This window comes from Canis lupus, chromosome 9, assembly GCF_003254725.2.
Source record: "Canis lupus dingo isolate Sandy chromosome 9, ASM325472v2, whole genome shotgun sequence".
NCBI classification, from domain to species: domain Eukaryota; kingdom Metazoa; phylum Chordata; class Mammalia; order Carnivora; family Canidae; genus Canis; species Canis lupus.
In genome coordinates, this window is record NC_064251.1 from 41,324,085 (window position 1) to 41,340,621 (window position 16,537).

A 16,537-nucleotide genomic window follows, 5' to 3' on the forward strand; every position below is an offset into this window, starting at 1 on the left:
GGTAGTTTTCTAAGAAAAAGTTAGAGCCTTTCAACTTTCAATAAATCCTTACCTCCCAGCGAAAGAATCCAGGATCTAGTCCTCACCTTGCTTTCCTGGTTTATCTCCCAACATCCCCCCACCACCCATCTGACGCTGGCAATAGTAATCTGAGCACAGTATGGAAGCCCTATACTGTGGGGCCTTCTCTGCCTCCACCTTTTCCCACCCACCCAATCTTCTCCCTGCTAACTACTACTTCTTGACAATTCTGACACATTTGCCACCTTTGGGAAACTTGTGAGATGGGTTAGGTTCCTCTGCACTGTGCTCTCGTTACACACATCCCCTCACATGGCACTTACTGCATTATATTGAAAATGACTCTTCATGGGTTTCTTTCCACCTTAGATTATATGCTCCTCAAGAGAGACATTATATTTTCATTCATTGCTATATCATGGAGATGCTCAACAGATGACTCTTGAACTAATCCATCATGTAATAAATTAATTATTCCATTTTGCCCCATAAATTTTTGCCACTAATCTGGTAAATGCACGCTTTACTTAAAACGGATCAAATTAAGTCATGTTGGATGGAAAGAATACCTCACCTGTGCCCCAGCCTTCATTTTAGTATCCATGTACTATCATCCCGTGGGTTGTAACCGATTAGTGAGCCATGAAATTAATTTATGGGTCACAACCATCATTTTTTAAGTGGAAAATATTAAAACTAGAAGAAAATGGGATGACACTGGTATCTGCTACTTCCTTCCCACTGCGGATTTCCCCACCTGCCACCCCCAGGCAGGCAGAGGTGGTTGGTTGAGAATCCAAGGAGGGGAGCTGAGGTTCCTGCTCTGATTCTTACTAACTCCAGGAAGTTAACTGATCTCTCTAGGCTGTGGTTTCCTAATCTGTGAAACAGGAATGATAAAAACACAGATGAGATGAAACAGCAAGGACCTAGTTATGCCACAAATTCTTAAAACTCTGTCCATTAGCTTTTCTAACATAGAGAGTGTTGAAATTGATCAGAAGCCTACCTGACCCAATCCCTCCAGCACTTTCTGTTCTGATGCCTCGCCCCTCTTCCTCCTTCCTAACCAGTTGACCATCTGGCTTTCTACCATGATTGAGTCATGAGCCCCTCAGACTCCTGGGGAAAACATGTATTCAGTGGCATCAGGCAAATTTATGGGCCCTGGAGACTAACATCACAGGGTATAAAGTAAATGACTTTCTAAATTGCAAATCTGACCTAGTCACCTCCTTGTTCAAAGCCTTCCTATGGTCCCTATTACCATCAGATACAGCTCTGGCTCCTCAGTATGACCTACAGGGTCCTCCATGATCTGACACCGTCCATTTCACACTCCAGCCTCCGCAATCACCTGCATTTCTCACATCAGCCATGCTCTCCCGGCCCTTCTCTGTGTTGTCCCGTCCACCCAGAACACCTCTCTGTCTCTTAGTCTTGACGGGGCAAGTGTTCCTCCCAGGTCTCTTCCCTTCCCTCCCACCTCCAATTTTAAGCTCTGCACTCTCCATCACCACACTGCACAGCCGAGGTTCAGTCAGCTGCTCATTTGTCTCTCTTGCTTCCTCAGGACAGGGATGGTGCCTTCTGTTCACAGCCCCAGCATCTAGGACATTTGCCCCCAGAGTGAACAGGACATGCTTGTGGGAGGGAAGGGATGAGAAGGGAGATGGAGGAGGGTAGAGAGGGGAAAGGAAGAAATAGATGGAAATTCTTCATTTGACACCTTCCCAAGATGTTCCAAGTCATAGAGCATCTCAGGGGCTTGGAGATGTAAGTCATTTTCTAAAGATCAGGCTTATGTGGGCACACAGATTCATCTCTGGAAAGAAGAAACTATGGAATGGGGCAGGTCAAGGTAAGCACCCCAGTAAGCTGGATGCCAGAACACGTGCTCCGACTGGAAGATTTCACAAGCTGGAGGAGGCTCCCTGGGCCATGTTCTGGAGAATGTGAGCTTGAGTAATCAACCCTGGGAACACCGATAAGAGGCCAAGAGTTTTGACTGTCTTCATGTGAACATACTTGGGGTAGGGCAGGGAGAGGGCTGGGCCGCTCTCCCTACTGCAGTGATTCCAGAATTTTGGCCACTCAGTTCCAGAGCTTATGAACAGAAACCACTGCTCAGACAGAGCCATGGTAACTGAGGTACTTGCCACCATTTGGGTCACCTGCCTCAGGATGGGGTCGAGGGGGGACCTGGGGGAAAGAAGCATTAATATTGGCTAATTAGTACAAGGCCCATAACTGGACATTTCACATATACCACTTCATTTGATTGACATACCCATCCAATGAGGTAGTAAGTAAGCCTTGATTTTATAAATAAGAGAGCTATGGACTAGAGGTTAAGTAACTTGTCCAAGCTTATACAGTAAATGAGTGAGCCCAAATTTGAACCTAATTCTGTTTGATTTCAAAGATTTTATTCTTTTCATACTCAATTTCTATCTCTGAGTAATTCCTTCTTCATTCAGAATTTGAGTCAAGGTAGGAGGGGGAGCATGTCATGGAAGATCTGCCACCATAAACAAAAACACCAATGATCTAGGGACCTGGATGTGTGCATCCTCTGGGAACCATGCCTGGCTGGATCCCCTGTGCTCACCAACCAGGCCCTCTTGAGGGAGAAGGTAACTTCAGCCAACTCTCAAAGGGCCAAGAGGAGTAGGGTTGCCTCCTCCTCCAGACGGTGCTTTCCCCTCAGCCAACACCTACCTTATCCAGAGACTTATTTGTCCTCTGCTGGAGACAAAAGAAAACCTACCCAGCAGCAGAATAAGAGATCCCACAGTCTAGCAGACACTTCCCTGCAGCAACCCAGGGCTTCAGGAAGGCACTGGGACTGACCAGGGCTCCCAGAAGGGAAGTGACCTTGGATGTGGCTCCAGGGATGCTGGCAAACTTCACCCCAACATGCCAACTTGCAGCTGCCTCTCAGGCTTAGAGCTCTGATCCAGGTTAAAATGAAGAGGCATTTACAACTGTGACAACCATTGCAACCCTAATAGAAAGTTGTTTCCAATCTGGCTAGGAATGCAGGTTTTGAAAGAAAGAGAAAACAAAACAAAACAAAACAAAAAAACAGGAGGACTGTGGATGTCTCCCTGCAGAGGCCACAAATGGAAAAGTCCAAGCAGCTTTGTGGACATTTCCCATTCACAGCCTACCAGTAGGATGAGAAAGTTAGCTACACTTAGCAGAGGGTCAGAGCTGATGGGAATGGACAACCCAATAAGGCACCCCGGTAATCAGGAATCCATCCATCAGTCCAATGGGAGCTAACTCCAGCTTTCCGCTCCTGACTCCACTTCTCAGGTGGGAATGATATACAACGTGCTGGTCAGAAGCATCCTGCTTTCCAGGAGAGAATGGACTGTGCCCAATGGCACATTTCAGTGACAAATGAGGCCCCAGTCTTGGACTTGAGAATATAGGTTCCTGGGTCTCTAGAATAAGACTGATACATCCGCTGCTGAGTCAGGACGGAGAAAATGAAATGGGACCGGACACAGCATCTGAACATGCTAAACAGCACAGCATATGAACCACAGCAGCCCCCAAGCCAGAGCCCTCACCTGAATGAAAGGTTGGCTCTGAGGTCCTGGGAGGAAGCAAAGTACTTCAGTCTCTCCTATACACCTATGATGGCAATCACATAATTTGGATATACGTCCTGATTATGCCATTGTGATTCTGGGTCCCACAAAGATCTCCAGTCATATAAATGGCCCTCATCTTTCAAAACTTGCAAAACAAACAGATATCAAGAGAAAGAGGAACACATCCTTCATGGATATCATTGCTCATGTGGAAACGACTTTATGGTGATACTTCTGCCTAAACTCTGAAGGGTCTTTAAATATCTCTTTTTGGGTCACACACACAAGGTATCCACAGGATTCTGAGGCTCTCTTCTTCCATCCTTGGCCCTCAAAGACGTCCCAGCACACCACATACGTTGGAACTGGACTCAAGGAGCATTCAACTAGACAGAAATCTAAGTGTATGTTTACTGTCCTCCTAGTGGTAAGGAGACAGAATTGCAGGCCCAGCGACAGAAGACAGAAGAATCCACCCTGCGGTCTGGCAAAGCCAAACCTGGGGAGAAGGTTTCAAAGGGGAAGAGGGCCTCAGATGCCTCGGGGACCAGGCAGACACCACAAATCAATGAAAAGGGACTAGGTGAAAGGGTACAAGCCCTGTCAAGAGACAACACCTACTGAGTTCCAGCTGATTGTCTTCTGAAAATGCATATCAGAGTGGCCTTATCTTCTGATTGTCTATAAGAAGCCAGAATCTCTGATTTTCATGCAAGACCTTGTGAGTTTCAGACGGTGGCTCACTTTTCTTGAAAACGCTAGGTGAGCTCAATCAAGCAGCCGCTCCACGGGTTTCCAGAGCTCTGCTGCACAGAGAGTGAGCACCAGCTCGTGTAACTGCAGTGTTAGACTGCCACTCACCAGCCATCGCTGGCAACTGCAGCAGAGGCATCAGCTCTGCCCAAACAGCAGGACTCCTGAGCCACAGAGCATAACTAATGGTGGGGCGGTGGGGGGACGGAGTGGGAGGGGTGGATGAAGGAGGGCTGGGGGCTGGGGGGAAGCAGAGTCTCCACTCGGAGCCACTCCGGGGACCACAGCAGGCACTAAATGGCCGACTGCTCCTGCAGGAAACCTTCAGGGCCCGGGAGGCCTTTATCTGTCTCAGAAGCCAGGGCTGCTTCTCGAAGGACTTCCAAGTGCTCCTCGGCAGCTGACAGCGACTGGTCGATCCAGTCCAGGCCCCCGGCCAGGTGGCAGGCATTCCGAGTCACCAGCGCGAGATGGCTGACCGACAACAACAGAGCAGTTGTCCTAGAAAAAGTAACAGGATCAGTTTCCCCGGGAAATGAGCGATTTTGCGCCAAAGCCCACGGAGACAGGCTCTAATCTTGAGTTCTCTAAACTGGAGGCCCTTCCCTAGGAGGCTGGGGAGTAATTTAAGGATGATCCCATGCTCAAATCAATCTGGGAATGGCTGGTGTAATCAGGGATAAGTGAAGCCTTCTCTGAGCCTTTAATGTGCATGACAAAGCTCTGAGGAAAGAACACAGCAGTGTGGTGGCTCACTGACATATTTAAGACTGTCGAGCCTATTTTCTGCAGCCCACCTATTAACGTCTCCCAGATGAGCATTTTGCAGGACAATTCAGATCTAGTCAATTGGATGAGCACATCCCCAACTGCTGTCCACTTATAGACCGGAAGCCTAGATATGCCCTGCCTGGGGCATCCCTTGTGGATTTTGAATCAATGAGGCCCTGGGCTGGTTTATACCGCTCTAAAAACAAAATGTAATTGAAAACCAAATTAAGGAGGAGTGGAGTTTTTTCCCAGTATGGGGAGATTCACTGTAGAGTATCATTTATATAGTGAGTGTGCATGATGCATTTGGGAACGTATTACACCAGTACTAGCCTGTGGACACAGCTGGACAGTAATAGGAGCAGGACTGTCTGACTGGAAGCACCGAAGCACTGGGAGCCCCTGTCTATCTGGCAATCATCACACAACAGCTCTATGAAATGGTCATGTAAGTCCAAGAGACAAAAGAATCTGGTTTTTTTTAATGGGTTTGCATGTGGTGGAGGAATCTAATTTCAAAAGCCTAAGTGTGCTCGGTGTACTAGGGGAGGATCACGCAAGGGGGTCTTGGGTATGTCCTGTGGAAGGTGAGCACAGCTTGAGCTGACTGGTCCCTTCCCTTCCCCTTGCCCTGCTTACCACCTGCCCCACCCACCTACTGGGCAGCACTCACAGCTAGGGTGTGTCTGCTTCCGGGATCCAAAGAGCAGGGTAGCCCGTGGGGGAAAGGGAAGGAAGGAAAGTGCATATAGGCCAGATGTTTAGTTATAAAAATTCAAAATCTTTGGTGCCCAAAGGCCAGGCAGCCCTGGGAGCCCAGCAAAACAGCCCTCTCCACGACAAATGTGGACCTCACAGATGTGATAAAACAATGAGCTTCCAGTCTAAGCCAAAAGGCCCCCACCCTGCTCACCGGGCATCCAGGAGCTTGGGATCCAACGGAGGGTACATCGATCTCACCACATCATCCACTCTGTGGGGAGGCAAAAGGTTTTCAGTACCTTGCTTTCCTTCTGTCCTCTTCTCCTTCTTCCCTTCCTATCTTTCCTTGTCCCAATTCTTCTCTCCTGATATTCAAGCCCCAACCTTTGGCGATTCTTTCTCTAACTGCTTTTACATCCTCAGACAGACTGAAACAGAAAGACTTCTGGTTCAGCTTAAAGAATATTTTGTTTTCTGGTTTTAATTCTCCATAGTTTAAAAAGTATAAGTTCACACAATCTGGAATGGTGTTCAAGATACACTACTAAATTAAATAGGCAAGCTGCCGAACACTATATAAAGTTCGAGCGATCCGTTTGCATGAAAATAAATAAGCATGCAGGAGCAGGATAGCATGCAGAAACACTCACCATTCACTAGTGTCATCTCCAGGGATTGGGATGAGGGGGAATTAGGGGTTCCTTCACTTTCCAGATAATCTATTTCTGCAATGTTTTGACTTTTATAAGTATTACTGTTGTGTTTAAAAAATAGTGCAACATACTTATATAGAATGCTTAAAAAAAAAAAAGCCCTGCAAATTTAATTTGGGTTCAAACTGCTCCATTGGATTTCCTCTTTTACATTAGGGTACAATTTGTGTTTATTTTTTTTTAAACTGAGTTCAAGATTTTAGTTATTTATTCATGAGAGACAGAGAGAGAGAGAGCAGCAGAGAGACAGGCAGAGGGAGAAGCAGGCTCCATGCAGGGAGCTTGACGTGGGACTCGATCCCGGGTCTCCAGGATCACGCCCTGGGCGGAAGGCGACGCTAAACTGCTGAGCCACCCAGGCTGCCCTAAAACCAAGTTCAGAAAGGAACTACTGTTCATTCTGATTTGCATGGTTCAAGATTTTCATCCAAATCCTTGCTCCTGGACCACTTGATAGTCAGGAAGAAAGAATAATGATGTATTGTTTGATTTGAAAAAGCACTTGAAAATAGATGCTCTCCAATGTTCTTGTCTCAGGGCTGAGGGGCTGATGAGGACATGCTGAGGAACATGGGCTGCTATTTTTGCTGGTCCCTTTCTCTGTAGTGCCCTGAAGCTGAAGCCACTCATCTCAAAACTAATATTCTATCAACACACTATGTGGAATAAATAGAGCAAGAAAAACAATGGTGACAAAAAAACAGCCAGAAGGAGAAAAAAGTGTAAAGGCAAAAAGATAAAGCAAGGACACTGACTGAATTATGGCAGGAAACATTCAGGAAGTAGTCCAAGGGGCTTGGTAGGACGGGCCAGAGGGCACCAGGTTAGGTGTGCCCTCTGAGCAGTGCTAAACCCTCCCTCTCAGAGCAGGGCTAATCCTCATCACGGAGGACTTCGTTCCTCCCCAGAAATCTCAACCTCTTTCCTCCTCCTACCCCTCCTTACAACCAGTTATGAACTTCACCAACCCCAAGGTGGCTCTTAGCAGGGCCTGGAAGTATGATGAAGGCCCAGCAGATACAAGCGGTGCAGAGTCTCTACCAACAATGGGTGGCTAGAGGAATGCCTGGTGCTTGTCTGGAGCCTGGGCAGGAGGATCCTCCAGCCAGGCTGATACAAGTCCTGTAGCTACACCCACCCGAGACAGCTCCAGAGAAAGCCAAGAACTGTTCTGGGCTGAGTTCCCTGCCTCCCTCACCCAGCCCGGATTATCTCCCTCCCACTTTCTCAACTCACTGAACTCCCTGGACAGAGTTCAAGTGCACCAACTCTTTCATATTCCTTCAGAGGGCTGGTTCCTCGTGATCTACCTGAGGCCATGCAACCAAGAGATCGAGAGCCCCTGGAACTCACAGGGATGCCAACACTCCCACCAGGGACGTGGAGGCATGGTCCTGACAGTAAGGCTGCCTGGCTAATTAAGAAGTCCATCCTGGAGGAGGGCAACTCTCGACTCAGGCACATCCACATACCGGTCACCAGATGGCAGCACAAACTCAGTACCACCCTTCTCCCTAAGAAAAGGGCTTTATATTTTTCCACAAAGTCAAGCCCAAAATGAGGGGGTGTAGTTGTTGACTGCAATCCTGCTGGTTGCCTCCTACATGGGATTTTGCAGACAGCCTGGAATTTGGGAGATCTGAATGAAGTATGGCTTTGCCTCCCTCCCCCACCCAGTCCTGGAGGACACTGGCTGGGCTATGGCTGGATAAGTGGGTGACAGGGAAGTGGCAAGGAGTATAAATAGGGCTGGGCAGGGCATAGCCAGCAGGCCACTGCAAATAGGGGTGTGGACACCAGTGGGAAATGTGCTTACTGGCCCATAGCCTGGGAAGGAGGGAAGGAAGGTGGCCCTAGATGGTATGGGGCTGAGAGGAAGCAGCCACAGTAGGATCTGCAGAATGGATTAGAAGATTCAGCACTAGTCTCATGCTAGAATTCCCCAAAAAGCAGACCAGAGGGGGCCTGTGGGAGGTGGGGGGGGGGGGGAACTGTGTGAGACCACCTTGGCTTGGTCTCTTAGTATCTAAACCCTCCCAGATGCTCTATAAATACAGGGACGCCTGGGTGGCTCAGCAGTTGAGCATCTGCCTTCGGCTCAGGGAGTGATCTCAGGTCTGGGGATCGAGTCCCGCATCGGGCTCCCTGCATGGAGCCTGTTTCTCCCTCTGCCTATGTCTCTGTCTCTCTCTGTGTCTCTCATGAATAAATAAATTAAAGCTTAAAAAAAATGTCTGGGATACAAGTAATTAAAGTTGGCTATGTAGTTTCTGCCCCCTCAGCTTCCTGTCCCTTCTGGAGTGTGGGGACCCCAAGGCCCACCAGCTCACCTCGGGCTGATCCGCTTGGCCACCACGATGATGTCACCGACACTGGCTGAAGTCTTCATCTTGGCCCCGGAGCCCATTGTCATGGCAACAAGTTTTTCTGTCAGAGTGTGACATATCTAACACCGCAGGGAGGAGAGAGGTGATAAGGGGTGCCCTGGTTCCCCAAGAGCACCTGCCACACCCACAAACAAACATGACTCCTGCCTGGGGTTCCATCCCACACCCAGGAGCCCCTAACCTAGTGAGCGAGCTGAAGTGAAAAGCACACAGAGATGAGGGGTGGAAGAGGCAAAAGCCAAGAATGTGGCTGGGTGAGGGGAGGAGGTGGGAACCTCAGATCAGGATCAGGGTTTCGGCTTAGAGAAGTCTAAGTTGAAATAATCTGTCTAAGAAAAATCATGTGCTCTAACTTCACCTTCTCGTTTGGGAGAAAAACCTACTTTTTCTTTCTATCCTTTCACCTCACAGTTTAGTCTTCCAGAAGGCAAAATCTCTCCAGTGGGGCACCCTCAGAAACAGCTGGACAAGGGGCAACTGTTCCCTTGAAGCATAACCTCCAGAACTGGCACTTAGTTCAACAATTTTCTAGAGTAATTTGGTAAGTTTGTCAACAGGATGATGGTGAAAGGGTCTTCGAAAAAAGCAGGAAAAAGGCAAGACTACAACACAAGGCCTTTGTTATCCTCCATCAACAGAGCTGATCACCCCAAAAGTTTGGTTTCTCCCCTTCCACACACCCCACCCCCCAATGTTAGAACCTGGATGTGCTTCCATCCCTGGCAAATAAGTTCTATGCCCTGCTTTAACTTGGTGCTGGAAAGGAGGCCAGAAAGAAGGCCAAGAGAGAGCTGAAGCCACAGGGACTCAAGGGCAGTGGCCAAGCAATAGGGACGTCAGATCCCAGGGTCTCTCCTTTGATGGCAGACCCTCAGGATGGGCTATTGGTTCCAATCCAGTAGGACTCCTTCCTGCTGACTTATCCTTCCCCTCATGTAATTTACCCTCTCCCTCCAATAGGCAAGGGCAGGGCCAAAACCCAGCGCTGGAACACATCCTTGTTGGGAGTTGGAAGTGGAATATGGCATTATTGCTCTGGTCATTAGACCTATCTATCTGAAACCATACCTACACCAAAAGAGCTTCTTGAAATTAAGTAATCCCGGACTCTATGGCAACAATTTCCTACTAGGCAACTCCTTTGCCTCCCAAGAGAGGCAGCTAAAGGAGAGGTGGGATGAAAGACTTCTTAGCTTTTATTTTTATTTGTGTGTTTGTTTAGTTAAGTAGGTCCCACACTCAGCCTGGAGCCCAATGTGGGGCTTGAACTCACAAACTTGAGATCAAGACCTGAGCTGAGATCAAGAGTCAGACCCTCAACTGACTGAGCTACCCAGGCACCCCGAGAGACTTTTTAATATGTTGTATTGAATGACATTGAAGAAAAGATAAAACTGTCTTTCTGGACAAAAAGATAAATTTGTAGTTTCCTAGGTTACTGAGATGAAGAACTCAATAATATCTGCAATTGACCAATATTTCACTACTATTATTATTCTATCAGGCAAGAATTGAAAAACAAATGATAAAATTATAAAAATTACCCCAAACCACAAAATCTAGCAAAAATGCAAATCGGATGCAATTTTTCCACCCAATCATGGAGGCGGCAGGATTTAGAAGAAGAAAAACAGTCTGCCTTCAAGTGTTCACAGTTTGGATTTTTCAACACCGATTGTCTCATTCGGCTAATTACTGTCCCAGCCAGAGAGGACCAGTAAAGGACTTTCTAGCAACAGGAGAAATCCAGACACGGAACTTGACTCATTGAACAAAGGGCCAAGCTCTATTAATGAAAGAAAGGGCCCAAGGAAAAGGTGCGGAGCCCCGCTCCCCCTCAGCAGCCACAGAGACCTCCCCAGTCTGTGACCACCTATGTGGTCACCATATTAGGAGGACCAGGTAAAAATAAAACCTTTGAGAGGGTCATGAGAGCACCAAAGTATAACAGGCCATGCAGGAGGGAGTAGAAACAGCAGAAATTTCAAGTGTCAGGCACGTTTTTAAAAAGGCCTCTCGCATGGGTTCAGTGCCCTTCCTAGAAAGATCGCTTTCAACAGTCTGTGTACAAGGGTGCTTTGATGACACACACCCCCACCCCCGCATTATGTCATAGGAAATCAAAAAGTATTACCTTCAAGATGGCAATGCAGTGGGACATGAGACCTCTGGGGAGACAGGAAGAATTTGTCAGTGCTTCCCTGCCAAGGTCCAGCTCGCTCCTGTTGCCAGCTCTGCCCCTGATCTAGCGCTGACCCACCTGGACACCACCGAGAGCAGGAATGCCTCCAGATTAAACTGGACAAGTCCACGAGCTATGTCAGGAGGCACCTTCTTTCCTTTACTTTCCCCCCTCCCACATCCAGCTGACTCTTCCAGGTGGTACTCACCTGTCAAGACATGCTTTCTTAGAACTCTGAGCTTCTGACACTGTTCCCTCCAGCTCATGTGTCCTTCCCCCTTACTCTCAGCCTGGTGAATACCTCATCTTCCAAGACTCAGGTGTAAAGGCACCCACTCTGTGGTAGACTTCATGAAAGCCACTCCCACCTCCCCATCCCGGGCAGCTCTAGAGATTGCCAACTCTGTGTGTCCACGGCACCGTGCAGAGACATGCTATGGCTTCGGAGATACTGTATTTAGTAGAATTCTGTCCCTCTCACTGGTTTAATATCTGCAGTAACTGGCCCAGGGTCCTACACATAATGCCCCCCCCCACATCTGCCCATGAACAATAAGAACATGGACCCATGTAGAGGCTCCTGCTGGATGGAGCCCAACATGTAGAGGGTCCTGCTGGGTGGAGAGATCCCTGAAGGACCCTGAAGACAAAGGCTTCATCTCTGGAGACTGAGTGTCAAATTTACAGGCACCCTAAGGATAATCCAAGCACATCAGGGTGACTTTGTAACAACCTTTGCCATACATCTATGGGCTTTGGTATTTAGGTCTACTAAATGGGGGAGGAGGGAGACAAACACTGTCATATCATAATCTGATCCCCTGCCTCCCATACTGCAGGCAGGGAAAAAAAGATCAGTTGGCACAGTGCTCCTAGACGCCCAGTAGTGCCGTGGCAAAGGAAGCCAGAGAAGAGCACCCAGAAGCCCCATTTGCCATCCTAGGGAGACTGCAGGAAGCAAACAGTCCCAAAGGCCTTACGAGGCATCTTCAATCCAGTCTTCATTCTCTAGAATGGCTTCGATGTGGGGATTGGTGATGACCACATCGTCCAGTTCTAACTCGGATGGCTCCGACTGGGTCTCCATGGCACCAATGAGGTCCACAATGGGCCTGGAAGGAAAAGCCCAGGAGAGTGGTTTCATGATGGGTGACTGTTGCTGAACCTCTCCTCACTGAGGCCCCACATATCCCCCAACAGAGTGTAGGAAGTTAGTAAGTTAAAGCATTGACCTCTTGTCCTGGATCCAAACCTAACCCTAGGTACGGCAGGTGCAGGCTGGACACACGGCTAGAGGTGAGTCAAGGAGGCAGGTAGCAGTGCTTAAGAAGAAAAGTGAAGCAGAACGAGATGATCTGCTAAGAGAAATAGCAGAGGCATAACCATAAATATAGATATGTATTAGACAGGGCTATTCCTTCTGCACAAAATAGCATCCTTTTCAAACTTCTTTTCCCTTTGGGGTGACTAGGTGGCTCAGCCGGTTAAGCATCTGACTCTTGATCTCAGCTCAACTCTTGATCTCAGGGTGGTGAGTTCAAGTCCCACATTGGGCCCCATGCCCACCATGGAGCCTACTTAAAACAACAACAAATAACTTATTTTCCCTTCAAGCCTACCTTATACAGAGAAGCTGAAGTTCCTATTATCCAAACCTACCTCGTCTGGAGAGTCACTCTCAGGAAGGGCCCTCGTCTGCCCACATCAACTCCATTCCCTCCTCCTTCTAGTGGAGAAGTGGGAGAAGCAACAACACCTACTTTACAATGGGGTTCTTTACAATATAAGATGCCATAACCTGCTATTTAATAGCATAGCTTTTCTGGGTCATATAAACAGCCATTTACAAATTATTCACCACTTGACAGAGACGCTGATAGGATTCAGATAGAGGGATAAGAGGAACTAAGGGTTAACTTGCCATGTCCCTTACAAGTCTATCAAGTAAAACATCCTTAAATGGAAAATAGGATCTTGTTCATAAAATCTGTTGTGCATAAAATGCATCATGAAGAAATCTGTGCAAAGAAAGAGAGAGTGCCATGCTGGGATTTCACAAAATTGAGTATCTGCTGCTTCCATGTGTGTGGTTGGAGTACAGGCCTAGGATTTCCATTCCTAGGAGTTTGGCTGGAAAGAGGTTGGGCTTATTCAAATGCCAGGTGAAGTGGCTAGTTCCGGTTAGATGGCCACACCTTTGTGCTAGGTGAACAGTTCAGGCCACTTTACCCTTAGTGCAGTCTCAGAGTCAGAGAAGGCTCAGGACATTGCTCAAGCTCCAAGATCTCTCTCTCTGAAAGCATCATTTTATTTTTTTTTTTTAAGATTTTATTTATTTACTCATGAGAGACACAGAGAGAGGCAGAGATGTAGGCAGAGGGAGAAGTAGGCTCCCTGTGGGGAGCCCCATGTGGCTCTTGATCCCAGGACCCCAGGATCACATCCTGAGCTGAAGGCAGATGCTCAACCACTGAGCCACCCAGGCACCCCGAAAGTACCATTTTAGACACAAAAAGCTGAGTGAGAGTTGCCCAGTACAGAACTTCTTGGGCTCCTCTCTTTTTCTGTTGCTGGAGCCCCCGGCAGAGCCCACTTCCCCTCCTGGCCCTCCTTGGACCCACTCACTTGGAATCATAGCGCTGCAACAGGTCTCGAGGCCGGCAGTAGCGCTGCCTGCAAACCACCACCAAGGCTGCAAACGAGGCCAGGAAGATGGTGGCCAGCACACCTATGGCGACAATCACCACAGTCTCCATGCTTCAGGGTGGCTCTCTCCGTTCCCCTCACATCCTCAGCATGGGCTAAATCTTAGAAGACAAAAGGACAGAGCAGACCTTGGTAAAGAGAGTGGGGCAGTAGGGGGGGGGTCTTACCTGCTGTGTGTGTGTGGGGGGGGGGGAGCACAGAGAGCCAGGTTCCCCCAAGTCACCTGCAGAGACCTGAAGGCCTGAACAGAATCAAGATGCATTTTATGTCCTGCCCCAAATTTGCCTTTTGTAAGTTAAGAGTTTGCCACCTGCCGAACCCGATGGCTTTTTAAATCTAGACAAAAGGAAGCAGTTTAACTAGCCCTATTGTTTCACACCTCCACCAAGTGCATGAAAGAATATTCTCCTAAGAAGGGCAGGATTGTGTTTACTCGAATCTACTCTGTGCCAGGCACTTTGTATGTTAACTCTTCTCACAATCCTGTGATAGGTATTAGTACCCCCCATTTTACAGTCGAGAAAACTGAGGTTCACAGAGGTTAAGTAATTTGTTGGGGTTTCTGTGGTCAGAAAGCAGAACCCATCTACCGAAACCGAGATGGGCATTCACCTCCCTTTGTCTTCCTACAGAGGGAAGAAGGTTCTAAAAATTCTGCAAAGGGATTTGATGGTCAGTTTCAGTTTTGGAAACTCATAACTGATGTTAAAGTGTCCTTTGGCTATTGACTGTTTTCGATGAGGATGTTCTTTCACACCTATTTTAGACTCAAGCAGAAGAACAAGGGCACCTCCGAGAAGTACGTGTTCATTGCAGTCTCCTACTTGTGTGCCTTTGAGCAAGTCTCTTCCCCAGTCTGGGCTTTAATTTCTCCACCTGCGGAAGAGGGGCTTTGATCTAGTTCCTATGACCCCAGGATGATGCAGGACTTATTTTATACTACATGTCTCCTAGGGTCCACATGTTCCTGGTTATCATTCGATAAGCATTTTTTTATAAGATTTTATTTATTTATTCATGAGAGACACAGAGAAAGAGAGGCAGAGGCACAGGCAGAGGGAGAAGCAGGCTCCACGCAGGGAGCCCGGTGTGGGACTCCATCCCGGGACCCCAGGATCATGCCCCTGGCCTAAGGCAGGCGCCAAACCGCTGTGCCACCCGGGTGTCCCATTCGATAAGTATTTATTGTTCATCTGCTAGACACCAAGCACTAGGCAGGATTCCGAAGACTGGAGATAAGTAAGGCACGGACTCCAAATCTTGAGGAGGGAGGAAGAGGTGGACAAGTGGACAAATGTTTGCCGTTTGTGGCCCTCTCCCCCAGCTCCACTCCGTGTCTATGCCGCACGACAGGGTACACAGACAAGAGGTAATTGCGCTTGCATGGCATTTTCTAGGGAAAGCCCTCCTTACAGGCAGGTGATATTTGAGCTGGTTTTGAAGGATGAGTAGGAGCCTGCCAGGTGGACTAGATGCACACTCGGCTGGCTCAAAGGGCCAAGGAGCCTTTCTCAAAGGTCTCACGGAGGAGCTCCTCTACCCCCTGGAGCTCACTTCCTCGGGAGGGCAGAAGGCTGGGTAGGTCTGTGTCTTTCATTTCCGTATCTACGGTGGGGGGGGGGGGGGGAGACGCACCGCGGGAGGCAGGAGCTAATTCTCGGGGTCTGCCTCAGTTTCTCCCGATGTGTGTCTCTCGGCACTGTGCCTCCTAAAGGGCTACTCCTCCAGCCCTTTGTCTCCATCTTCCGCCCCGACACCCTCCCCCTCGGCGGCGGCTCCCTTCCCCTCCCCCGCGCCGCGGCCTCCGAGACCACCCGCTCTGTTCCGGCTGTGCCCGGGGCACCCGCTTTCCCCGAGCTTCCTCTCTCCCTCCCTGACTTGCCGCGGGCGTGTCTGCGTGTTTCCCTCCTCCGTGCATTCATTCTCCTCCGAGGGGCTCGGGGCGAGGTTCAGTCTCTGCCTTTGCAGAGCGCGGGGAGGTCTGGGTTTCCGCGGGAGGGGTGCGTGGGGCTCCCCGCCGCCCCCCGCGCCCCCCGCGCCCCACGTCCGCCGGGATGAAGCAGCCCCAAGTCCCTCCCTCCTCGCCCGCTGCCCGCGCCCCCCCCCGGGTCGGAGGCGCGACCCCCACCGAGGGCCGACGGGCTCCCCCGCCCCGGCTGCGGCCCCGACGTCCCCCGGCCCCGCGCGCCCGCACCCCCCAGCTCCCGCGGCGCCAGGGCTCGGCGAGGCCCACCCACCTCAGGCGGCGGCCGCAGGACGCACCCGGGGCGCTCCGGCCGCCGGCGCCCCCGATGGCAGAGTCCGGGCGCGGGACGGGCGGGCGGCCCCGCAGCGGGGCATGCCGGGAAGAGGCTGGGCCGGCCCGAGGAGTCCAGATAAAGCCCCGGGGGAGGGGGATCCGCCGCGCAGCCAAATCCCCCGCTGCCAGGCGCCGCCGTCCCCGCCGGGCCCGGGGCGGGCGGGGGGCGGGGGGCTGGGGCCGCGGGAGGCCCGGCTGCAGGGAGGCCCTCACCCCGCCAGCCAGGAGGCGCTCCCCCCCAGCCCCCAGCCCCCCGGCCCCTCCCGGCCCCCCCAGCCAACCCCAGGCCTCGGGGAGGGAGGCCGCGGGGTCCCGGCCACCCCCAGCCCTGGCGCCGGCCGGCCGGGGGCGCTGCGGATCCCGCCGTGGTTTCAACCCCACTTCTGCCTCTCACGAGC

At 50.2% G+C, this 16,537-nt stretch overlaps 1 protein-coding gene across 2 annotated transcripts; it reads right to left on the reverse strand.

The window, feature by feature from the left end:
* Positions 1–2,428: 2,428 nt before the first annotated feature.
* Positions 2,429–16,234, reverse strand: TMEM98 (transmembrane protein 98). 2 transcript variants are annotated; one of them, XM_035720984.2, is made up of 8 exons: positions 16,078–16,188; positions 13,760–13,941; positions 12,794–12,860; positions 12,115–12,246; positions 11,087–11,120; positions 8,896–9,011; positions 6,064–6,123; positions 2,429–4,880 (listed from the first exon to the last, which is right to left on the reverse strand). In XM_035720984.2, exons 2-8 carry the CDS (start codon positions 13,767–13,769, stop codon positions 4,673–4,675), a joined length of 627 nt encoding a protein of 208 aa, XP_035576877.2. In that variant the 5' UTR covers positions 13,770–13,941; positions 16,078–16,188; the 3' UTR covers positions 2,429–4,672. The 2 variants fall into 2 exon arrangements, with proteins under 2 accessions (XP_035576877.2, XP_025295505.1); XM_025439720.3 differs by lacking the exon at positions 12,794–12,860 and having other exon boundaries at positions 16,078–16,234.
* Between the last annotated feature and the right edge of the window lie 303 nt (positions 16,235–16,537).

Coding starts and splice junctions, on each gene's coding strand:
- TMEM98 (XM_025439720.3), bottom strand. CDS start 13,890: ATGGAGACTGTGGTGATTGTCGCCATAGGTGTGCTGGCCACCATCTTC. Junction 12,247..13,759: donor TTGCAGCGCTATGATTCCAA/GTGAGTGGGTCC, acceptor TTTTCCTTCCAG/GCCCATTGTGGACCTCATTG. Junction 6,124..8,895: donor GCCAAGCGGATCAGCCCGAG/GTGAGCTGGTGG, acceptor GCCTCCCCACAG/AGTGGATGATGTGGTGAGAT.